Source organism: Zingiber officinale, chromosome 7A (genome assembly GCF_018446385.1).
Source record: "Zingiber officinale cultivar Zhangliang chromosome 7A, Zo_v1.1, whole genome shotgun sequence".
Classification (NCBI taxonomy): domain Eukaryota; kingdom Viridiplantae; phylum Streptophyta; class Magnoliopsida; order Zingiberales; family Zingiberaceae; genus Zingiber; species Zingiber officinale.
Window position 1 is genome coordinate 22,702,407 of NC_055998.1, and position 25,894 is coordinate 22,728,300.

Here is a 25,894-nt window from a genome sequence, read left to right on the forward strand (position 1 = left end):
GATTTCAAATAGCATTCTTTAAAAGCATGTTTGCATCGTTGCATGTTTTAGTGAGGTAGTTGGTTTCTTACTAAGCTTTAAGCTTACAGATTCTACTTTCCTTATACTGTAGATAAAGGTAAAGGGAAAATGGACTAGCAGAGGAAGCTGGAGTTCAATGCAAAGATGGTGTGTGTGGCAGGAACTGGAATAAAAGATCCTCAGGGGTTTTAGCAAGTTTAAATAGTTGAATTCTTAGTATTTCTTCTTTCATGCATTTTTAGACCTTAGAATGTTCAAACCATGGGAGATTTATTTAGTTTGTTAGTAATTATGTTAGAATGCTGGTTAATAGTTGCTAGAATATATTCCAATTGATTTTAGAATTGTTGTGTGAGGTTTTGACACGCAGTCTGAAATCGAGTTTCGGTGAGATCGAACCCGGATCGGTCTGCGAGACCGATCGAGTCGAGTGTGCCATTGGATCGGACCGATCCATGCTGTGACAGAGTTTATGGATCGGTCGGTGGACGATCCATGGCGCACACGCGACGCTCACCGATCGGTCGGCCGACCGATCGGTGACTCGGTCTACCGACCGGTCGTGCTCTCTGGATCGGTCGGTGAGACCGATCAGTCCACAGAAGCGGGATAGCTTGTGGATCGGTCGACCGATCCGAGTCGAGTCAAGTGGATCGATCCGACAGCCCAATCGATTCATGGATCGATTGAAATGCCTGATTACAGCTAGCAGGACATCCGAGAAGTATAGATTATCCTCCCTAGCATGTGTACAACCCCTAGGTACACCTAGAATATTAAGTTCAGATTTTACAGAGATCAGTTTAGTAAAATTTTAATCAATCCAGATTTCCACAATAGTAATTTAGCACAGCATTACGTAACGATCGGCCTTACAGCTTAGTAGTAGAAGGCTGGCCGTTACACTTAGGTCGGGGCGACAGGCTGCGTCTCAGAAGGGACTGGGTTTGCTGTCAGTTTGGTGTGGGGCGTCCGATCGACGACGCCTCCTCCTTCAGTTGGCCACGCCTCGCTCTCGCCCTCATGAGAGCCCACCGGAGTCAGGCCGAGGCTCGCCATCTCCTTTACCGCTGTCACCTCTATCTCGGTGTTCTTCAGCTTTATCAGACCGGCTGCCCGAGCGCGCATCATTATGTCAGCTGCAAAAGAAAGTAAAAATCAGTTAGACTCAAGAGAAAAAAGTCAAGAAATTTTATACCTAGGCTGCTCGGGAGCTTCGTTCGGATGGGGCTCAACCCGAACATATACAGCACCCTCCTCTAGCAGAGGCTTGTGAATATCGAACTTTTGGCCGGCCAGCAGGTTAGTTGCGTGAAGGTAGTCCGGCCGGCCTCGATACTTTTTCAGGTCTGGTTGAGGCGGAAGTCCGACCTGCCACTTGGTGCGGAAGCTCGGCCGCTCAGGGAGTCGCATGTAGAAAAAGTAATCTTTCCAATGTTTATTGGAAGGTAGAAAAAGTAATCTTTCCAATGTTTATTAGAAGATGACATTTTGTAGAAAAAGACCAAACCGACCTGAGAGTGGAAGAGGTAGGTGTCCAGCTTTGATTGCTTGGGATAATAGAAGTAATGGAATACTTGAGGTGTTAGGGGAATACTATGCACTTTGAACAATACGACCACGCCGCACAAGAGGCGAAAGGAATTGGGAACGAGCTGTGCTAAAGGGACGCAGAAGTAGTTACAGACCTCAGTTATGAAAGGATGGTTGGGGAATTGAAGACCGACCGTGAATTGGTCTCGAAAAAAAAAGATAGTGTCGATCAACGGGTCATGGGGCCGATCAAACGGGGAGGCCAGGACTATCTCGTAGTCAAAGGGAAGGTCAAAGGCATTTATGAGGCTCGCAGCATCGTCTGCGTCGAACCTTGTCTCCATAGTGGTGTACCAGAGTCCGGGAGCAATGTCCGACGGCTGAGAAGAACTGGCCATGGTCGGAAGCAGGAAAAACAGAAAGCTTGAGGGACAAAAAGGAAAAACGCAAAACACACGCCTGAACAGTGGTGCGGGGAGAAAAGGATAGCGAGAACTTGACGACAGGAAGGTTTGAAGGAGCTTACAAAAAGGAAAAGTCGCCGCGGGAGAGGAGCACAAAGACGCCGGAGCACTGGTCGCATGCACAGAATCGTCGGCAGCTATCGGAAAAGAAGACGCAAAGTGAGAAGGAGGAGGACGCGGCGACCTTATAAAGGTTGGGCTCAGCCGATCGGAGTCGTCCGATGTAGGTCACGGGAATCGGAGCGCAGATCCAGCCGTTGAATTTAAACCGTCAAACGTCACATCGACGTCTGTCGCCTCGGACGTGCGGCGACGGCGACACGTGGCACGCTCTCATAGGGCGACATTTAATGGGTACCATTATTAGACATGGGCGCGCGCTCGACCTTAATAGGGGTGATTTGCACGAATTCTGAAAAGATTCATATTACGTCAGCATTAACCGCGCAGTTTGCACTCATCCAAAGATGCCGAAGGAAGAATCTTGACAGTGCAAACCCTTAGAACGCCGAGCAACCTTGAATATCGGTACTACATAGACCGATCGGGATCCAACCAACATACTGGCTGATCGGCCAACCAATCACCAGACTACCTTGTCCAGTCAGTCGAACTTGCAGTCTTCTTCGACTAGACTTGAGGGGGAGGCATGTGATTCGGTGATAAGGTCGGGCTCCACTCCGCAGGAGGTCAACGCCACGTAGAAGGTCAAAGTTAAGGCGGTCAATGCCTCCGGGCTAGCGTCCGATCAGGCGACCCCATTAGCCGATCGGACTAAGGAATGACTGGTCCGGTGTTACCACAGCTCGGTCTCGCACCGAGCTTCCGACGCTCAAAGGCCCAGTATCACCAAGGCATGCACCGACCGGCGGGACATGTGCCAGATGGATATCCCGATCGGCCAAAGATCATATCACAACCAACGAAACGGAAGCACGACCCAACAAGCCTAGACAGTGGAAGTAGCCGAGCAGTCTCCCCGCTCGGCCCAGATAGCGGAAGTAGCCGAGCGGCCTCCCCGCTCGGCCCAGATAGCAGAATTAGCCGAGTGGTCCGCCCGCTCGGCCCACTAGCAGACAAAGGTAGGATCGACTGATATCCTCCTCGAGACTCGTGCCGCATACAGATAGCATGGTCGACGGCATGATCAGGCAGAGAATCGTATGACGGAAGCTTCCACTGTCTTGTCAGGATATGCTCGAGCTGTTGAGGTTTGGTGTCATGTATACTTTTTTGACACGTCCTATCAGGGAAGCTTTGAGATGCGTGCACACCTCGAAGAGCGTGCACGCGCACCCCTAGGAGCCTTATATAAATGACCCCAAGTTTCGACGAAGGTATGCTCATTCTACTGTAGCTACAGTTACGCTGTCACTTTCGTTTCTTTACTTGCTTGCTTGCTACTTTCGTCGGAGATCTGTCTTGAGCGTCGGAAGATCATCACCGAGGCACCACTCTCTGACTCGGCACTGATGTTTTTGTGCTTATAGGCTAATTTTATCGGAGGTCCACGCGTAATCAATAGAAACGTCATATTTCCAATGTCCGTCACCTCGACTCGGACAGGATCAGTCAAGATTTGTTCAATTCTCTTTATTCTCATAGTGTAGTAAGAATTTATTTTTTCTGATATATATTTTAAACTTTTCATTATTTTCTTTTGTAAAATTAAAGCTTGACTAGGTTCGGGTTCGGACCGTGACCCATCTGGGTAAATCCGTTTTGAGACTTTCTCAGTGCTAAAGGCTTACGTATCCCTTCTTTTTTTCCCATAAAGATGCGATTTTTATAGCCCTCTTCTGCGACTCGGTCTGCCCTCTCTTTCTGTGTCTGCTCCTCCGCCGTTTTATCGGCAAACGCCTGCCGTCGCCCACGAGCATAGAGAGCTTCGCCTGCGTTGCGGCCGATAGCCTCTGGAGCACGAAGGTGGTCAATCGGCACCTTAAGTGTCTGTCTTCGGTTAGAGAGGAGCCCGCTCCCACTGCCGCCCCTTTCTAGACGTCTTCTGCGGGTGATGGACGAACGGAGGGTGCGGGAGAACCGCGTCCCTCTCAAGGACGTGGTAGTGGACTGCACCCGTCGGTGGTTCCAGGATGCGCTCAAGGAGGCAAAGGCCGGGGATACTGCGATGCAAGTTCTTGTTGGTCAGATGTACCAGAGCGGCTACGGAGTCTCGAAGAACGAGCAAAAGGTGAGGGCTTTTGTTTCATAATCTGTCAATTCATTGTTTCCATGCGTGGATTGAGATATTTAGTTGGAAAGGGCGGAAGAGGTTTTGCATCTCCTGCTTGTGTTGTTTGTTTTGCGGGAAATTATATATTGAGAAAAGGTGTCGCTTCTCTCACCGTTCTAATCTTTGACGATAAAGATTTCACTGCTGGGATCTCAAAAAGAGAGTTAATGGGTATGAAATTACTGGAAGATTTTAGACATATTGGTACTATTATTCTAAATGGAGAGAGCAGTCTTGTATAATGGTTGTGTTCCCCTTAGTTTAAAAGGGAAAAAATGTAGGACTTAGGTTGGTATGTGAATTTACTAGAAAGAATGCAGCAAAAAATATTGATATTTGAGATCAATTAGTTGTAGCTCCAAGAGATGATAGAATGAGAACAAATAGAATGAGATGCTGCAAAGGTGAGTAAGCCAAACAAAGTTATCATTTGTTTATCAAGATCTCACGCTAGAACAGCAAGTGATTCATAGAATCTAATTCAGTCACGCCTGACCCAGTAGCCTATTTGGTCCATCTGTCTTATTGAGTGGAGGTAGACTCATTATGATCATTACGCTTTTTGAACTAGGAATGATAATTCTATGTCAAATATCCATCCAAACATTGAAATAAAATGATGGTGGAAATAAACATCTCTATTCCATTCAATTCTGCCTACCAAATGTGCCTAAGAGTTTGAGACTATGAGTTGTATAGAATCCCTGGAAAGTTTCAATAAATTGAAATGTTTTCACAACATATATGATTTAGTGTTTTCTATATTCTTAGATCGGATGATTAAGTGTTTCCTTCACTAGCTCTTTAATTTTTTTGGGCATCTGCAGGCAAATGCTTGGATTACAAAAGCATCAAGGTATCGAAGTTCAGTGTGGAAGGTTAGCGACAAACAGCCAGGTGATACTCTAATTGGGATGCAATCTATTTTGTTCTTGGGCATTATGTTTATGGATTTTGTTGCTGATGCTGTTAAATTTTTTTAGGTTATAATGCTAGTGACTCCGATTCTGATGAGAACATTAATATGGAATCATGAGCAGAATGGCCTGAATTAAAGAAGGTTCATAAAAGTCTTATGCTCTGTTTGGATAATTTAAACTGAATTCTCTAGATGATTGTTGCTCTACTGTGTCAAAGGGTAAAAGAAATAAATAGCCATGAATTACTATCATTTCACAGTTGCATCTGGAGTCATCGAATATAATATACCCAATATTTTGAAATGCCTTTGTAAATTAATGGAAAAAGTGATTTGCTCCTAGTATTGAATTATTTTCCATGTATCTATGCTACTTTTGATTAATGCTAATTCCATTTTTAATTTATTGATCATGACAAATGACAAGGAACACAAATTTGTCTTTCTTTTGGTAATTTTCTTTGGTTGTAATTTCCCTCGCATTATTAAAGATCCCACAAAGTAAACAGTCAAAAGTACAAGGAAGAACTCTTTCCTGGAGACTTTCTACTTTCTACTCTGTAGTTTAAGAATGAAATAGATGCTTGCTCCTCTAATGTGGACTTTACAATGCTTTTTAGCATACGAGTTTGTTAAAATTGAGTATAGTTAATATTTAGTTTCATAATTTTCATGATTTTGGGTTTAAAGGTTGTCTTCAAATTGGTTTAGGTGTATATGGTTTGGATAGCAAGCTAAGTGGATCTTCACAGCACCATTGCTTCTTTTAAGTGCTTGATTTTGTTTTTGCAAATTGGTGTGAATTATCTTTCTGCTCATGGCTTTCATCTTTTATCTCCTTGTAAATTTCGCTGCACATATTTGTCTTAAATGATTAGTATGAGAGAGCTTCTATCGCAAAGACGTTAAGTGAATTATACATATTGTTAGAACGAAGACGACAAATCATGAACACAAATTGTGGAAAACTCCAAAGATTGGACAGACTTCCAAGTGAGGGGGAAAGACAATATATGCGAGTTATCAAAACTGAATGACCTAGAGAGAAACTCTTATATCCATAGTTATCAAAACCGGACCAAAGATAAACCCGATTGAAACTCGAGGTCACTAGTTCGTTAGTGTCTTTCAGACACATGTCGACTTGATCATCAATTCAACCAAGCTCACCAATTAGATAGCTCAGATATATATTCAGTTATGAAACTAAAAAGGATAAACATGACCTTGTATTTGTTTAATAAGTATGATGTATATTAAGGATGTTTATCAAACTTTTCACTCTCATACAACATCTTCTTCATTTTTAAACAAATCATTGGTTTTTCCTAAAGCCATTCGTGCAGTTCTCTCTAGGATAAATATATCTATCTACTAGTTTTGTTAAACATGCTTAGCATTGTTCTAGTAAACACTTGCTTTTATTTTTGTTTCCACTGAAATTTATTGGATATATTTTCTTCTCTATTCTTCCTGCAGATCCATTTTCAGTGCATCAACACACCAACTATTTACGTTTTGTTTCCCAAGGATTGTATGACCAATTGTTATGAACCAATTGTGTTTTTCAAGCTGTGCAACTTCTTCCAGTCTTTTCATTTAGGACTGTTTATTGTAAATGAGTTGTATTTGGGTACATTAATCTTTTAATTGTGTGATTTTTTTTTTTTACAAACAAATGTGATTTCTGGATGTGACTTGTAGTTCCCTTGAAGGTTTGTTTCTTTGTTTTTAAATGTGTCATAGTTAGAGCTGAATGTTTTACATTAATCTTTCAATTGTGTGATTTTTTTTTTTTACAAACAAATGTGATTCCTGGATGTGACTTGTAGTTCCCTTAAAGGTTTGTTTCTTTGTTTTTAAATGTGTCATAGTTAGAGCTGAATGTTTTACATTAATCTTTCAATTGTGTGATTTTTTTTTTTAACAAACAAATGTGATTTCTGGATGTGACTTGTAGTTCCCTTGAAGGTTTGTTTCTTTGTTTTTAAATGTGTCATAGTTAGAGCTGAACCAAACATTGATGAATAAGGCTCATTAAATAAATAAGTTTAAATATATATGAATTCAATTCGTTAATGTACGTGAATAATATTTAATTATCATGTTCATTAATAAAAAATTTATTAATATATTAAATAATGAAGAAATTTTTAAAATAAATAAATAAATAAATAAATTTATATTATTGAGTTCAATAATTAATTAAATAAATTTAAATTAAGAACTTTAAACAAATTAAATTCAAGTAAGTTTGAATCAAATTTAAACGCATAAAAAAGAAATAAAATTGAACTTGAAAAATCATCATTTTAATGATAGGATTCATTGGTAGGAATCATTTTAATGGTAGGATTCATTTTAGATTTGACTTAGATTATTTTATAAACAAATTTGAACCATTTAGTTTACTGCCCTAATCTTAGTCCTTTAAAATTATCGAAATATTTTTTTAAAATTTAAAATATTAATCTCAACAATACACAGTATAGTAGTACACTCAAAATCCTTTTTAAAACTACAGAAAAATCTTCTAATGATCTTTCAATTGCACTAAAAATCCTTTAGAAAAATACACAAAATCATCCAAGGATCTTTATATTGCATCATTAGATCCTCGAAAAAGATCTTTAAAAAAAATACACAAAATCATCTAAGATCTTTCTATCGCATCATTAGATCCTCGAAACGTCGAGATGCTTCATGCAAACTTAAAATATTTGTATCTTCTCAATAAAATAAGAGATATAGTAAACAATAATTCTATTTATTATATTTTTTCATAATCTGTGCCCAGATGATATGCAAGAAGTTCCAACCGAAGAGATACGCAACACAACGTGCATGAGACAATAATATAATGTCCCTTCTGTTAAAAAAAAATCTCCCAAACGTCAAACGTCAAACGTGTAACGTGATCTTCCACTTCTCTATGAATCTTCTACACGTACTTCACACGTGCATCCAAATTTTAATAAAGGACACTTCACCTGTAATCAATTAATTTATATATAAAAAAGTACAGGATTTGTTCATCTGTGTATAAATTTTTTAGCGGATACTTATCCGAAAAAAACAATTCTCACACCTCCCCTCTGATTATTTAACAGTTAGTTATAAGTTTTAATTTATCTTCGTATAATTTAGAAACGAATGCGAAGGTGACTAACATCTCTTGAGTTCAATTGTATAAAATTTTATTTCTGGTATGTTAACTAACTGTAATGTTAACTAAACACGGTGTAAAGCTTAAAAAAAAATTGATAAATTTAAAATTTTTCATTGACTATCAAGATAAATTGAGAAGTAAATATAACAGATAATTTAAAAGTCTAATATCTTTTAATTACGTGTCAAATTTTTTTTATAAATTATTATAATTTGAGATTGAATCGTAAATAGCAATCTGAATATTTTATAGTATAGCCCGAGAACCGACGTAAAGACTCAAATTCCTTGTAAAGACTCAAATTCCCTATAAAAAATTTAAGATAAGATAAAATAAATAAATAAATAATGAATTAATAAAGTTAAACAAAATAAATAGTCTCTTCATCTTACTGGGTATATGTTCACTGGCATGTATGGGCCATCCTGGTCTAAAATAGTTTTTAAAATTAAAAGAAAGTAGGGGTGTAAATGAGTCAAGGTACTCGTGAGCTATTTGAAGCTTGATTCGATAAAAGCTCGTTTGAGCTCGTTTAATGATGCTCGTTAAGATAAACAAATCAAGCTTAAACTTCATAATATTCGGCTCGTTAGCTCGTGAACATGTTCGTTAAGCTCATGAATAAACTTTTAAATAAAAAAAATAATAATTTTGATATTGAATTTATAGATTTTATATTTTACTTATGAAAAACATAGATAAATATATTAAATTTATTTATTAGAATAAAATTATAAATTTTAACAAGAATATTATAATTTTTTAAAAATATATTATTTAGTTTTTAATGAATATTTAAATTTATAATTTATATTTATTAAACTCGTTTAGACTCGATAAAAACTCGAATAAGCTTGTGAGCTATGGCTCGATTACACCCCTAAAAGAAATGTATTTTTAAAATTATTATATAATCTTTATATTTTTCATTCAATATTTTTATTTTATCTAAAACAATAATCAATACTTTTTTATTTTTATAAAAAAAATTAAAAAAGTACACCTTTTTTTTTGGAAAAAAATAAAAGTATGACGTGTTGTGTGAAAGATTTTAAAAAAGAAATGCGTCCGTAGCAAATGCGGATTTAAACGCATCATGCTTCATCATTCTATTAAATAAGCCACTTGTCTCCCATCGTGAAGCACAAGAATTTTTATTTTTATTATATAAATTATATTAAAAAAAGGGTAAACTATAGATATTCATGAATGTTTCTTTGTGTATAGATATATCCCTTAAAAAAATATAGGGATATAAAATTATCTAATTTAAGTCTCTTCTTTCACCTTTATTTATTTTATCATTAGCTCAATCAATAAATATTAATCAAGTGTCTATAAACTCCACAAATATTTTAAAAATATTGTTTTAACATAAAAATATTCACAAATAGGTCGATTTAAACCACCAATTTACGTGATGTACATATTATCAATTCTGAATTTTAATATATTTTGAACCAAAAATATTAATTAATTAATTAATTAGTGGGGTGAGATAATGATATGAGAAAAGGTTTCTCACCTAACCTAACTCGTCGTATTCCCGCGAATGCCTTGGCGCGGACGCAACTCCACCACTTTAATCGGCTTAAATGACGACTTTGTCCTTTCTTTTTTACCAAATTGACAAATTTACCATTCGGAAGCTTCTTTCTTCTAGAAACAATTTTTTTTTTTAAAAAAAATAAAAAAGTAGTTGTTCAAGCGACACGTAAGCTTCCACGTCATGCCGTATCGAATTTAGCCTTCAATTAATAACTTGTCCACGTATTAGAGGTCGCATTTTTTTTTCTATTATTATTATTATTAAATAAAAATAATGAATAGAAGTGTCGAGTGAATTAAAAGGGATTTTCTTGAAAAGATTTGAAATACCATATTTAATATTATTAGAAGGTTAAATTAAATTAGAATTAAAAAATAAGCTAGATCTCATCTGTTTTGAGGAAGCATCACGGTGTCCTCCGTCAGCCGCCACCTACTCCGGTAAACGCACGTGCTTTGACCAAACAACCCCTGGTTTTGATGCTCTCGATCTCCCTCGTCCGAATTTTCGTCCCCGTTCTCTCTAAACCCTCGGCGACTTCCCCCCTTCAAATTCCCCAAATTCGCCCTCTTTCTTGCTCTTTCCTTTCTGATGACTTCTTCCGCCGGAAGCTTGGACTCGCCGGCCAACTCCACCGGGACGACGGCGTTCGCCTTCTCGCCGACCTGCTCCTCCTTCACGGAGCTCCTAGCCAGCGACGACGGAGGCCGGAGGGACTCCGAGGGGACCGGAGGAGGAGTGCCCAAGTTCAAGTCGGCACCGCCACCGTCGCTGCCCATATCCCGACCGCCCGTCTCGGCTTCCTCCTGCTTCGCCATCCCCGCCGGACTTAGCCCTGCGGAGCTCTTGGATTCCCCTCTTCTCCTCTCGTCTTCTCATGTAGGTGGCCTCGATGGTTACTTCTTTTAGGTCAATTTGATGTCGATTTCCATGACTGATTTCTTTGTTTCCTGCTAATCAATCAAGCATATATGGAATTAAATTAGCAACCTTGAAGGTTTTTTTTTTTTTTTTTTGCTTTTGTTCATTGATTTAAGTTGATATATTATGAAACGATTTGTATGAAGTCAAACGCGGTTATGTAGATCACTGAAGTCTGCGATTTTAGGGAGAAAATCTTAGATTTTGATGATATGGGCACTTGTTGCGTGGATATTGGATCTATCTGTTCTTATTGCAATATAATTTAGAAATCTATTGCTTTCTGTCCGCTTTTTTTTTTTCCTTAATTAGAATATCTCGTGCTTAAAAAGTGTACTGAGCATCTTGATTTTGTTGAACAGATGTTGCCATCTCCAACTACGGGGACTTTTCCGGCACAAGCTTTGAATTCGAGGTTCTTCTCTGCTACTTCTCAACTTGGCAACAGCATCGAGAACAAAAATTTCTCCTTCCGTACCAACACAATTCCACAAAACTTGCAGACGGCACCGTATCAGAATTCCCTGGCTGCAATTTCTCCGGTACTAGTTCTTCCCTCTTGCCCCAAGGCTTGATTAATTGAATCGTCGCTCAAGTTGCTAAATTTGGATGTGAATTCTGTGTAAAACAGTGGAATCATCATGAGACCAGTGGCAACAACTCTGAACTATCTTCCTTGAAATCCAGCATCAAAGTTGAAGCTGTCGCTCCAGCGCAGGCAAACTCTCAAGCCAGCAATGGCGGTGGAATCCAAGCTTCTGTGTCTCTTCAAGATCAGAGGAGGTTGGAGGATGGATACAACTGGAGGAAATATGGCCAGAAACAAGTCAAAGCAAGTGACAACCCGCGAAGCTACTACAAGTGTACATACCCTAATTGCCCAACGAAGAAGAAGGTGGAGAGATCCTTGGATGGGCAGATCACTGAAATTGTGTACAAGGGGACTCACAATCACCCAAAACCTCAATCCACCAGAAGGAACTCAGTTGCTATGGCCCAATCATTCCAGGGTGCTGTGTCTTCCAAAGCTTCTGAGAACTCCTGCGGGCAATCAGACATGCCTATTGATTCAGTTCAGACGCCTGATAATTCGTCAGTGTCGTTTGGGGATGATGAGATTGATATGAGCTCCCAACAGAATAATCAGGATGTCAATGATTTCGATGAAGATGAACCTGATTCCAAGCGATGGTAAGCTTCGCTAAACACTAAAAATTCATGCTAACACAATCAATTTTTAACATGCCTCACTATGAATCGTAATTGTTTCAGGAAGGCGGAAGGTGAGAATGAAGGGGTGCCAGGCCCAGGAAATAGAACTGTTAGAGAGCCCAGAGTGGTGGTTCAGACACAGAGTGACATCGACATCCTTGATGATGGATATCGATGGAGAAAATATGGACAAAAGGTGGTGAAAGGGAATCCAAATCCAAGGTGAGTTGCAACATTGCTTTTATATATTGGTCTATATGATTGGAGTTTAAACTTTGTGTCCATCAACTGTGCTTAACAAGAACTTGTTTGATCGATAGGAGTTACTACAAATGCACCACCATGGGTTGCCCAGTGAGGAAACATGTGGAGAGAGCATCCCATGATACGAAATCAGTGATCACCACATACGAAGGCAAGCACAACCATGATGTGCCTGCAGCCAGAGGCAGCGGTGCGCCACTACTCACCCGGCCTCAGCCAGATTGCCATGGCGTCGCCATGGCAATTCGCCCATCGGTCATGATGAATCACGTCAACCAAATTGTGGCCAACAATGCCTTCAACGGAAGACTGAATGCAGCGGTGGATTATGGGTTAGGTTATCAGAACTCAATCAACTCATTCATAACTCAACAACAACAGCTGCTGCAGCAGCAACAAGCACACATGGGGAACATGTTCTCCGAAACAAAGGAAGAACCAAGGGAAGACTCGTTCCTCGACTCACTGCTAATTTAAATTGGATTTCAGTTGATCATTGGGTGAAGCAGCATACAATGATACAGCATACGGTTTTAGTCAGTAGAACTTCTTGTACATCACATGAGGTCTTCCAAGTTCAAAGTTATGATATATATAGACGATAAGCTTCAATTTGTTTATTTGTTATAGGCCTCAATACACTTCATAAACAGGCCTCTGAACCACTAATATTTCTGTATAATTTAAAGGGAAAAAATTGCAGTCTAGGATGTAGCAAGTTGGTTAACTTCCAAGTTTGCAAATATTTTCTACAATATAAATGATTTGTTTTCATAATCATAGATGTACATTGGATAACAGTTTTTACTCTATTTCTAGTCATAATAAATTTGTCTATATTGTTTGAATCAATAAGGATAAGTTTAATGTTTCAAAGAAAAAAAATTAGAAACTACTTCAATAAGGCTCTTGGTATTTAAGGATTTTATACTGCAGGAGTGAAATGAAGTTGAGAAACATTTACATGAAGAGTTCTTTCGTATTGAAGATCTTTTTATAAGTCCAAAACACAATCCAATTCAATCCAAAATGCTAAGGCTCTTATGTGAAAGATATTTAGTGTTTAAATATATTTAAGAACTTTTAATTCTAGGAAAGTAAAATGGTAAAAAAAAATCTTTTCTGCCTCATTTTCCTTCTGATAACTTACACAAGCAAGGGAAAAGTTTTTTTTTTTTAAGGTCTGCGTGGAGAGTTAATCTTTGATACGAGTACATAAAGAGCTGTCTTTGAAATAAGTCATTGTGAATTATTGTTAAAGGGAAAGCCAGCAATAAGCCTAAGGTCAGCTTCAGGCTTGTCTCCATTCGTTGCATCTGCCACTGGTCTTTATCAGTATCCATTAACTCTGGCTAACGGACATTTTTAAGAAGCTAAAAGCATCATCCACAATGCTTTTATTGCTTTTAACGTGTAAATACGTCAATACTTATTTTTTATTTTTTGAATATGTAGGTTCAAAGATTTGAACCCGTTGATGCTATAGTAACAAAAAAAAATATCCATGTCAGCGTTAATGCCTCAGGCATTAATGCCGTTATGGATGCCCTAATGAGTAAAACATTCACTTTTTTTCAGCATCCAACAACTCTGGGTAAAAGAAAACTGATACTAGAAAACCTATTGGGTTAAATATTACATGTATATACTAGTTAAATTCTTCTAAGAGAGAAAAAAAATCTATAGTATGCAAAATGCCTGTGAATAATAAATGGAGTAATCACATGCTATTTGAGTGACGGCGCTTTGGACAAGGATTCGAGGTAATTTTGTTGAGCCAGAACTGTCTTCCTTACCAGAATGTTGAGCTCTATTGGTTTGGAGGCACGTCTGCGTTGGACATTCCAAACCCTGCTATACTCTTTGGAGAGTCGACTTGCGAAGTGTTCCAATCATCACCGATGGGCACCATCAGACTGTTGCTGAAGCCAACATCCGGCAGGTTCGGGTACAGACCCCAGATCATGGCAGCAGGATCTAGATTTTGAGAATGGTATGTAATATCTTCAGGCAAGGGGTGTTGCCAGTTTGAACCAGTGACGCCTTCATCATTTGTCATATCAGTAGCCATCATGTTCAGCATCTCTTCCATGGAGAATTCTTCCTCCATGTTCGACTCTTGGAAAATGATATTCGAAGTGTCAGCTGCAGATGATGATGATGGTTCAACATAACACCCCAACTCATCTCTCTGCTCTATCTCTATCTTCGGAAACCTGGTTTCAGTCTGATGGAGTTGGGATGTATTGTTCGCAGCATCATAGTATCCTACCTCCTCTATCTTTTCCACCTTGGGAAGCTTGATTCCAGCTTCTTTGTGTCGAAGTGCATGGTCCATGGCTGTTGCACCGTCATGACCAGTTCTTTGAACCTCCATGTCAGTCTGGCGAAGCACAGATATACCCACAGCATCCTGTTGATGAGAATCTTGGCTAAAGATGGAGGCATCAGCAGCATCTGAATGATACGAGGTCGCGGTCGGTTCACACAAGGCGCTGCTAGGCAAGTTGACACGAGCAAGAGCTCCATACATTGCCCTTGCTGCATTATCATAAGCAAGAGCAGCTTGGGTGGCATCAGGAAAGGTTCCTAACCAAAGACGGCCTCCTCGGTTTGGTTCTCGGATCTCCGCGACCCATTTGCCCCATGTTCGCTGTCTTACACCACGATATCTGCAACTGCCGTTCTCTGGTCCTCCTTTACCTCGCATGCATCCTTTTTTTGAACCTTTCGCAGGTGGCTTTACCACTTGCTTTTCACTGTCAAGGAAACTGCCAAGCTGATGATTGTGCTGCTTCCACCAAGCAAGTGTTTGGGATACAGAAGCGGAGCCACTACTCCCCCTACGTACTTTCCTCTTACTGGAACAAGAGAGGTTTTTAATTATCAAAAATAAGAACTTAGGAAAATAAATACAGACAAATTGCTAATGATAAAAACCAACCAACGGGAAAACTTTAACAAAAGAAGACTACTCAAACTGTTCCTTTGAAACAGACTAAGATAAAACTAAACCCATTTTTAATAGAAGAAAATCAAAATGACACTGAAGGTAACACAGCAAATTCAGGAGGTGAATTTAATTTCATACCTATACACTGTAGAAACAAAGTTACCAATCACCTGCTGCTCCCTAATTCCACTTCAGCAGAAATCACAAGAGAAGCACAAAAAGAATAAGTAAATGTGTTCTTAGAACATCCTAAGAACTAAAACTCAAGTCACTAAAACAATGATCTGCTCCAACATTGCTACAGCAAAGCTGAACATTATGCACGACTATTTGTTACCAGGCCAGAAAGCCAATTTCAAATGTTTCACACTTGAACTAATCTGGCATGTAAATCGGAAGTAATTACGAGCTTGCAGTTCATTCAGGTACTTGCTTCTCAGGAGAACCGAAAGTGTTTGCATGCCACATAGAAATTAATATGTTGATGGACTTTATCATCTTCATCACCAACAAAACCGTGCTTGTCTTTTTGATACAGCGAATAAGGTGGGACCCCCAAGTCGGGCCAAAGTCCAGAAGGTCGACTGACATAACAATCAAAGTCAAGAAGAGATCAAAGTTAGGGGGTATGAGGTGGGCAAATCACTCTCACCAAGACTCAGCTCCTCATTTAGCTAATGAAAGTCTTAGTATACAGCCGGTCATATACAGAACTGGTCGACCTTAAGGGACTTAGTTCTTCAACTCTCCAATGCAAGTCTCAATATACACCCAGTCGGACTCAGAACTAGTCGAGCGTAAGGAACTTAGCTCTTCAGCTCTCCAATACAAGTTTCTCAGTATACACCCGGTCGGACTCATAGCCGGTTGAGCTTAAGGGACTTAGCTCCTCAACTCTCCAATACAAGTTTCTTAGTACATAGCCGGTCGGCCCCAATGTCGGTCGGGCCTACAGGGTTTAGTTCCCAACTTCTCATGTGCAAGTCTCCCAATATACAATCGATCGACTACAAGGCCGGTCTGACTGTCTCCCAGAGACAACATCAGCAAATCACAACAACCTGTCAAATAGAACTTTCTTCCGAGGGTGGTCGTATAACTTCCATTACCTAATGTTACTTGACGCATTTTGACATCAAACATTCTCTGACACCTCATTATTACTGAGGTTATGAGGGTCAATATAAAAGGAGTCCTCTCTGTTGGCCAATTACGTTTTGGAGGGAATACACAGCTACGCCACTATTCATATTCTTCTCCACTTTTCGCTTGGCAACGGTGCTGCCTTAAGCGTTGGAATGTCTGCGCCAGGGACCCCCTCCCTAGTTCTTGATCTAACATTTTCCTTTGCTCACTTTGCGATGTGGGCAGGAATGAGTGTTAGGTGTCATCTTTTCTCCATCTCAGAATCTTCTTCAGTCAATGACAGAGTCATCTGCCCAGTGTGTCATCTCCACCAATTTCAGACAAGATCATCTTTTTTAACAATGCTAGGGATGACAATGGTCTACTAGGGATGGCAATGGTTGGATTTGGATCAGATTCCTTATCCTCCGTTCTTATCCCCATTTTTGTCAGATTTTCAACTTTCATCCCCATCCCCATACCCATACCTATTGAGAATCGGATATCCATCCTCATACTTATAGCCATCAAAGAATTGGATATTCTCTATACTAATAATTTTCTTTATTTCATCCAACTACCATTGTTCAACAAAAGTATATTAGAATTAACATCATAACAGAAAAATATAATTAAAAACATAAATTAAACATCTATAACATACTACTAATTTAATCATATTCAACAATAACAGATTAAACACCAATAAAAATAAAAAATAATATATATATATAGAGGGTATTCGGGTCAGGTACGAATAGGATTCTACTAGACCCGCCTCCATATCCAATTATTTAATCGGTCCAAAAAAAAGCCCCTCCATTCAAGTCGAATATCGGATCCTCGATCGAGTTTAGAAGAAATTGTCATTCCCAATCAATGCATTGGATTCTATGAAAGCCAATAGCACTAATATTGACTACTTTCTTCTCTGCTTCTCTCTATAATTACATTTTTCACTCAAATTTAATTTAACTTATAATTGTAGGATTTATTGATGACCTTTGAATATATCCATATCATATCAATTTGTTTTCTCAAGTTTTATCCCCTATTTGAGATATCCAATTAAAATGTTTATCACACCATCCTTCTTATCATTAATTATCATTTGTAATTTGCCCCTAAGGGCTGGAGCATTTAGTTCATATGATGTCTCGTTGGATACCTCAACCCTTCCTTGTATGCATTGATGTTGCTGGACGAAAGCCATCCTGAAGGGGCCACCGAGGTAATGGTTTCACATTTGCCCACACGAGCATAGCTGAGTTGGCACTCAGGTGAGAAGTTGCCACAATAGATCTCGGGTTTGAATTACACCTAGGAGGTCACTAGGTTGGCCTAATGACCCCTGTGATTTACTCCTTTCCAATATGTTTGGGGCGATCTTGAGGGAGTCCCGTGGTGAGGGTTATCACCTTTTTCCATAACTAATTATCATCTATGTTGCACAAACTTTTATGTGCCACTTCTATCAACCCAATGCAACTCAAAAAATATAGTGCATCATACAACACTCATCAGATTTTCCTTTTGACTCAAAGACACAATGACCACACAGGATTCATAAGTCCATCACTCATTCTTTATTTTATTATTGTATCCTGCCTCTTTATTATCAGAATTGAAAATAATTATCATTAATATTATTTTCTTTAGTTAGTCCTACCAAGACATGATTGATCATTTACGCTACTCAGATATATAATCATCGTCTAAGCTGTTGTCAGGTAAAAGAAACAAAATTAAAGCCACAGAGGGATGCTTGATGATAACCACCTAGAAACCTAGCCATTCAACTCCCTACAAGTAGATATCATTATTAATATTAAAATTAATTAAATAACTTTTTATTGCATTAGCAAAAATTTGCTTTTCATAAATTTTCTTTCACACCTTCACCACTAATTAAAATTATTATCTAACTATAAAATCTATCAATCATCCGATTATAACTTTTTTATTTATTTCTAATAAGTTATGCAATTTTAGATGCAATCCAATCCAATCTTCTCTTCATTGACTTGATCTTCTATACTTTGTTACCCAACTGTTAAATATCGGCATTCATTGACAATAGCAAATCATGCCACAATCATAAAAAATCTTTATAACTACAATGCAATGAGAAGCAGAAAATGATTCTAGCCGATAAAGTGCTAGTAAGACCTCCAAAAAAAAATCTACTTTATCAACTTCTCTTTGCTCTAACCACGACAAAATACTTGTTGGGGAATCATTTTAAAGCCTAAAATTCAACCAACCCTCATTCTTCATAGCATGAGACCAGTCGGCATTAGTTACATGCTAGAAATAAAAAAATCTAACCCAACCATCAAATCCTTACCACATTGCGCTGTGCTATTGAGATTTTATGTTATATAAAAACGCATAAAAACAAATAAAAAAAAGCAACACTTACGCCTGAACCAAAATAATCAGCTAACTCGACCAGAATCGGCAATATTAATGCATGCCGTATACGCAGTGAGATCACCTAGGAAAGTGAAACACTCCTCGTCGGAATCTAAAACGCCAACATGAATGCGCTCCTCGGCCTCACCAGACTTACACAATAAACCTAAACACTCGATTTCTTGCCTTGCAGTTAAGTTGTTTTGTTGACATCAAAAATCCCCAAAGAACTAATCAAAGCGCGCAAGCGCACAACACCAAAAAAATAAAAAACAAAAAAAACCTCGATCTAAAGAACAAACATCTAATCGAAGCAAGTATTCCATTCTAACCTATCCGTCTCTGTCATCTCGTTGTTCTCCTTTTTCTCCTCCGTTTAGGGCTCCCGATCACGGTTTCGACTTCCCGCTTTTCGCATGTTTCTTGAGCTCGAAGAAAGTTGCAATGCGGCGCCCGCAACATTTATACAAAGGCTTCACGCAGGAGTAGTCGTGTCGAATGTCGACGAAGCAAGCGTCACGTGGCGACGACCTTCCCCGGTTTCTTAACCCCCAAGGCACTACTTCTCCATCTAGCCGTACACGTGCGCCTCAACATCGGTGCCGCGGCAATCCGGGTTTGCTTCCCGAGACCGCCCCCGGCTTCGCCAACTGGGGTCACATTCGGTCTTACAAAGTAGAACCGCTCGATCACGAATAAATGGCCAGGATTTATGGACGCAGCTGATCATGTGAATGATGTGCTATTTTATTTGATTAAAAATGAGGACGCTAGTAACAATCAAATTCCAGAATGCCATCTCGATCAAAGAGAAACTGATTAATAATTCATTAAACTCTAACGAGCAACAAAGTAAACAATCAAATCCCATAATGCTTTCTTTTCACCTTAATCGAAGAAGAAAGAAGTCTATAATTAAATTCCAGAACGCTTCTTTTTTCATCATTAATCAAATTCCACACAGCTTTTTTTTTATCTTAAAATTAAAGAAGAAACAGGTAAATTATATTAAACGCCCTCGTCGTAATCAAATTCCATAATGCTCCTCCGCCTTTCGTATTCGTTAAACGCCCTCGACGCCTCGCGATCTCTTCTTCGTCCGCAGCATGCATCTTCCTTCACGCCTACACCAGCACTGTTAGCAGGGAATCCATTCAGATCCAGGGCCGGTAGGACACCCTGGTCATCGAGAAAGAATTAAGACGCCAGAGCCAGGGTTCTGCATATGGAGCACGCAGCCGTTGGATCGGATCGGGGAGCGATCACATGCACCTGGGTGTTCGTCGGAGTGGAAGCTGGGTGCATATCTGTCGCGCGTCTCAGTCGAAAGCGGATATGGAATGGTAGCGAGCGTCGTCGTGGGATTCGTCGTCGTCGTCATCGTCGGTGGCGGCGGCGTCTGTGCGAAATGGGGATCGTGAAGGCGAAGAGAGGTTAATATTAATATTGGCTCAATTGCGGTGGAGGAGACCTCGGAGACTCACATCGTTGTTTGGAATTTGTCTCGAAAGTAGAAATATTGCAATCCGTACACAGAGTTACTGTCGGAAAAAATAATAATGTTAAATAGAGAGAAAATTATCCGCCTTCAAATTTAATATTTAATCTCGTCGTAAAATTTAGTAAGACAATTTAATTTCATAATTAATTAGCACGGAATTAAAATTTTATCACATCAACAATTAAATTACTATTCCTAGTTTTAGTGTTGAAATTTTATTTCCGTTTTTAATCTTAGTGATAAAAATTATAACTCTATCATTAAATTTTCTAAATATTTTAATAGAACCTCCCCGTTTTCACGTTTTCCCTCGTTATAAGAAAGAAAAAAATTGGAAGACAATATTTTTTATGCAATATTTATGTGGCTGAAAAAATATAATTAAAAATACTGTTATAAAAAGTCCATTCAAAAATAATACTTAAAAAATATTATTATTTAAAAAAAATATTTTTACAATGTTTAAAAAGTATTGTCATTTTTTAACTTTTGTGACGTTTAAAATGTAATTTTTTTAAAAAAATAATAATATTTTTTAATAAATAAAAAATATTATCTTTTTTAAAATACAACTTTTTAACCAAAGATAAATTTATTTACAAATAGAAAATATAAATATCCATAGACTTTATGAACAATTTAATTATGAGTATCCACAAATAGAAAATATGAGTATTCATAATCTTTTTTAAAATACTATTTAACAAAACATACAACTTTATACAATTCAAATAGAAAATACGTATACATCATCCACAAATTTTGTATATATGTTAATTCTATACAAAAGTCAAAAACCCTTCTTGAATTGAATCTTTCGAGTAAAATTACATCAGCATCTTCTTGAAAAATATAAGTATCATTCTTGGGGGAAAAAAATTTATTTTTAGTTTCTTTTCACATTCATATGTGAGGAAGAAAATTATTACATTATAATTAAAATGAAGCAACTTACATAATCAATACATTAAACCCAATCAATAAATTTAACAAAGATAATAAATTAACAATAGATGTAATATCTATATATTATACTTGATTATATACTTTCTAATTAAAAATTAAACTCAATGAATAGATTCTATGCTTTCAAATGGAAAATTATTTGATGCCGGAGATAAGAGCTTACGTGGCATAGGTCAATAGTCACGGTGTAGGTTAAAGTCAAAGCGGTCAACACTAGTGTTCAAGCAAGGCTAATCCGAGCAGAAATGACTACATTAGCCGATCGAAATGATGTTATTCGGCCGACAGGAAATCAGTCTGAGCGGACCACATGTCCGATCAAATATGGCACCAACATCAGTAATCAGGGGCGACCTGACTGGGGAGGCTGAGGGAGGCAGCCTAGCTGCCGTCCACTAGATATCACCGGAAGACAAGAAAGTTTCCGCATGAAGCAAGAGGATGAGGAGGCTTCAGCCTCCCCCACCCCACCTGCCGGTGTAGCCGTGTAGGCCCTGTGGGCTGTGGCAATGCGCTATGCGTCAGTGCTGCTACGGCGCTGCGCTAGTGCGTTGTGCGACTATACGCCATGTGCCATTATGCGATGTGACCGTGCGGGTGCGCTGCCACTGTTGGACAAGACGGAGCTTTTTTTTTTTTTTCATTTCCTTACCATTTTTAATTAAACAATATGAGTGGGGCCCAAGGTTAAATAAATTAAATAATAAAAAAACAAAAATCATTAAAGATGGACAACAACTTTGTAAATATGCATTTTTTTTATTTTCTTTGCCCCCATCGTTGCTGCTTCACAAATGGCGAATACCCTAAGAGCTAAGTCCCTAACTTCTTCCAGTCAGGGGCAGACCGACTGGGAAGGCTGAGGGAGGCTTCAGCCCCCCCCCCCAGCCTATCTGTCGTCCATTACACATCACCGGACGACAAGAAAGTTTCCGCACAGAGCAAGAGGATGAGGAGGCTTCAGCCTCCCCCACTTGCCGGTGTAGCCGTGTAGGCCCTGTGGGTTGTGGCAGTGCGCAGTGCGTCGGTGCCGCTACGACGCTGTGCTAGTGCGATGTGCGGCTGTGCACCCTGTGCTACTATACGGTGTGCCCGTGCAGGTGCGCTGCCACTGTCGGAGAAGACGGAGCGTTTTTTTTCATTTCCTTACCATTTTTAATTAAACAATATGAGTGGGGCCCAAGGTTAAATAAATTAAATAATAAAAAAACAAAAATCATTAAAGACGGACAACAACTTTGTAAATATGCATTGTTTTTATTTTCTTTGCCCCCATCGTTGTTGCTTCGCAAACGGCATAAACCCTAAGGGCTAAGTCCCTAATTTCTTCCAGTTCCTCTCCCACTCAATTCTCCTTCAACTCCAAGGCTCTAGAGTTTAAGGCTCCAAGCTTCCAACCAAGTCTCCAACTCCAAGTGCGGTAGTCAGTGCCTCGGTGGAGTCGCGATGTCGCGATGTCGCGATCTCTCTCACGGGCAACTAGGCGGCAAGCGCCAGGCAGCGACAATAGTCTGAACTCTGAAGTCTCCATTCTCTAACCGGCAACCGAGTCTCTAACTCCAAGGCTCCAACATCATTTCTTCATAAGGTTATAACTTAGATTTGCTGTGTTTAATTTTTTTTTTATTATTTGATTTTTTTTGGAAATGTACAGGATACCATATTACTATTGTAGTTTAGTTTTCTATTAGATTGGTAGTTTTCCATTATTATTTATTTGTTTATTGTAAAATATACAGAATTACATTTGTAGTTTAGTTTTCCATGAGTATTCTATTAGATTGGTAGTGGTACTGTGGTAGTTTATTAAAGTTTTAGTTTAACATATATTTTTCCATTACATATTTACATTTGTAGTTGTCCATTACATAATTTATTTTTAGTTATTTATTTGTGTAGGATATGGAGAGATTTTTTAAACGAACTCGTAGTTCCGGCACTGGCTCCTCTAATGAGCCTAATGTTATTGAACAAGTAGAAAATCAATCCCATGTAGAATTTGTTGGAACCCCAAGGTTGTTTTGGTGTGATCAACAAGTTAAGTTAGGTCCTATGTGTTTTAACCTTGTGTCTAAGTGTGCAGGAGCTTAGGAGCACAGGTACTCGAGCGGAAGATATAGCTAGCGAGAAGGACGACAGTCCGAGGGACGAGGTGCTGCGGAAGAGTACACCGACGGACGAGAAGGAAGCGTGCGGTGGTTCCGAGGGACGAAAGCCGGAGCGAAAGATTGCTCGGGGAGCAAGAGACGCAGCTAGCGAGAAGGACGGCACGCGGTGCGTCCGAGGGACGAAGACTGCGGATGAGTACGTCGGCGGACGAGAAGGAAACATGCAGCGATTCCGAGGGACGAGAAGCCGGAGGGAAGCCCACTCGAGAAGACCGGAACTTGGGTTCGGGTGAGCCCTTTTTCCGGATGGCAAAGATCACCCAAGCAAGTGGATCCGGAGGAGAAGAACCGTACCGAGGCAGGACTGAACCAGAGCAGAGGTCCCGGACGAAAAAGTCAACGTCTGTTGACTTTGGGCTCCGGGGCGCCTGGAGCAGTCCGGGGCGCTCGGAGCCCTCCGAGGTGCCCGGAGCAGTCTGGGGAGCCCGGAGCCCTCCGGGGCGCCCGGAACCCCTCCGGGCGCCCAGACCGTGAAGTTTGACCAGATTGAGACAATCTCGATCTGGACGTTGGGGATAAAGTTTTATCCCCCCAGGACACCCGGAACCCTTCCAAGCGCCCCGACCAAGGCTATAAATATAGCTTTGGTCCAGAAGTTTTTTCAACGAACTCTGAATTGTAATTCCAACGCTTGTAAGCTTTAGTCTAGAGTTGAGCTTCTGTTTTCTGCGCTTCAACGCTGTACGAGGCTTCTCCACCTGAAGGAGTTTTTAGAGAGCTTAATCTTCCTTGGATTAACAACCACATCGGTTGTAACCAAGTAAATCCTTGTGCCTCGCTTTTTCTTTATGCTTTTAATTTATCGGCTTACTTTATATATACAAGTGTTAGCTTAAAGAGTTCGAGGAAGGTTGTTGTTTGCTTTTTATTTTACAGGACTTTCCAACAACCCCCCTTCCAGCCGGCCCAACGGTCCTACAGAATTAAATTTGGATGATATTGTTAGTGATCCAGGATTACGAAAACCAATTGAAGAATTTGATATTACTATTCGAGATCAAGCTCGAAGAAAGTATGCGCTCCGAGGGCCTTGTCAACCAAATGATCATGTGTATCCGAAAATAACTTTTGGTAATCAAGAAAGAAGTTTTCAAGGAACTTGGTATAAAAAATATACATGGCTAGAGTATAGCATATCAAAAGATGTTGCATTTTGTTTTTGGTGTTATCTTTTCAAACCGTTAAATAAAGAAAATGTAGATAATGCCTTTATAAAAGATGGATACAACAATTGGAAAAGTGCATTAGAAAGATTCAATCATCATATGGGGACTGTGCATAGTTGTCACAATGAAGCTAGAATACAATTTGAGGCTTTTCAAGATCAAAGGCATAGTGTGGGGAATATTTTACGAGTACATAGTCGCAATATGGAAATTGATTATCGCACTCGTTTAACAACAATGTTGGATGTGACACGCTTTCTATTGAAGCAAGGGTTGCCCTTTCGTGGGCACGATGAGTCAACTAGTTCTTCAAATAGAGGTAATTTTCTTGAGTTGCTTGAATGGTATAGTCAACGAAATGAAGAGGTTTCTAAAGTTATAAAACAAAATGCTCCTGCAAACAATCAGTTGACTTCCCCAAAAATTTAAAAGGATTTAACACGTGCTTGTGCTTCAGAGATCACACTTGCTATAATCAATGATATTGGAGATAAATTCCTTTCTTTGATGGTTGATGAGGCTCGGGACAGTTCAGTGAAGGAGCATATGAGAGTTGTTTTGAGGTATGTGAATAAAAAAGGATGTGTGATTGAACAATTTCTTACAGTTGTGCATGTGCCTGACACTAGTTCTCATTCTTTGAAAATGGCTATTGATGCTTTATTTGTGCAACATGGTTTATCATTATCTAGATTGAGAGGCCAAGGATATGATGGAGCTTCAAATATGCATGGTAAGTTCAATGGATTGAAATATCTGATACTACAAGAAAATTCATTTGCAATGTATGTTCACTGTTTCTCTCACCAGCTCCAATTAGTTCTTGTTGCTATTGCCCATGATAATTTTACTGTGAGTGAATTTTTTTTGGATATATCACTATGATTGTGAATATATCTGGGGCATCTTGTAAGAGGAGAGCTCAACTTAGAAAGATTCAACATGATAAAATAATTGCTGAATTGGAAAGTGGAGAAATTACTAGTGGAAAAGGAAAAAGTCAAGAAACTAGTTTAGCAAGACCTAGAGATACTTGTTGGGGATCACACTACTTAACATTACTTCGTTTATGTTTTATGTGGTCTTCAGTGATAGAAGTGTTAAGAAATGCACATGATGACGCCTCTTATTATGTGAATAAAGGTGTTGCCGCAGGTTTAATTGAGAAGATGGAGAGTTATCAATTTGTTTTTGTGTTACATTTGATAAAGTATATATTGGGAATTACAAATGAATTATCACTTTCCCTACAGCAAGGAGATCAAAATATTGTTCAAGCCATGTCCTTAGTTAGAAGTGTGAAATGTCGACTACA

The 25,894-nt window shown here is 39.1% G+C and overlaps 3 protein-coding genes across 3 annotated transcripts; 2 read left to right on the forward strand and 1 right to left on the reverse strand.

Annotated features, from left to right (window-relative positions):
• Window positions 1-3,791: 3,791 nt before the first annotated feature.
• Window positions 3,792-6,967, forward strand: LOC122001154. The gene is made up of 4 exons (XM_042555757.1): window positions 3,792-4,209; window positions 5,079-5,148; window positions 5,235-5,311; window positions 6,650-6,967. The coding sequence occupies exons 1-3, from the start codon at window positions 4,033-4,035 to the stop codon at window positions 5,285-5,287; spliced, it is 300 nt and encodes a 99-aa protein (XP_042411691.1). The 5' UTR covers window positions 3,792-4,032; the 3' UTR covers window positions 5,288-5,311; window positions 6,650-6,967.
• A 3,420-nt stretch (window positions 6,968-10,387) lies between these two features.
• LOC122001155 (probable WRKY transcription factor 26) lies at window positions 10,388-13,062 on the forward strand. The gene is made up of 5 exons (XM_042555758.1): window positions 10,388-10,767; window positions 11,172-11,351; window positions 11,441-12,000; window positions 12,082-12,243; window positions 12,342-13,062. Exons 1-5 carry the CDS (start codon window positions 10,480-10,482, stop codon window positions 12,760-12,762), a joined length of 1,611 nt encoding a protein of 536 aa, XP_042411692.1. The 5' UTR covers window positions 10,388-10,479; the 3' UTR covers window positions 12,763-13,062.
• Window positions 13,063-13,827: 765 nt separating this feature from the next.
• LOC122001156 (dehydration-responsive element-binding protein 2B-like) lies at window positions 13,828-19,235 on the reverse strand. The gene is made up of 2 exons (XM_042555760.1): window positions 19,111-19,235; window positions 13,828-15,146 (listed from the first exon to the last, which is right to left on the reverse strand). Exons 1-2 carry the CDS (start codon window positions 19,125-19,127, stop codon window positions 14,096-14,098), a joined length of 1,068 nt encoding a protein of 355 aa, XP_042411694.1. The 5' UTR covers window positions 19,128-19,235; the 3' UTR covers window positions 13,828-14,095.
• Window positions 19,236-25,894: the final 6,659 nt, after the last annotated feature.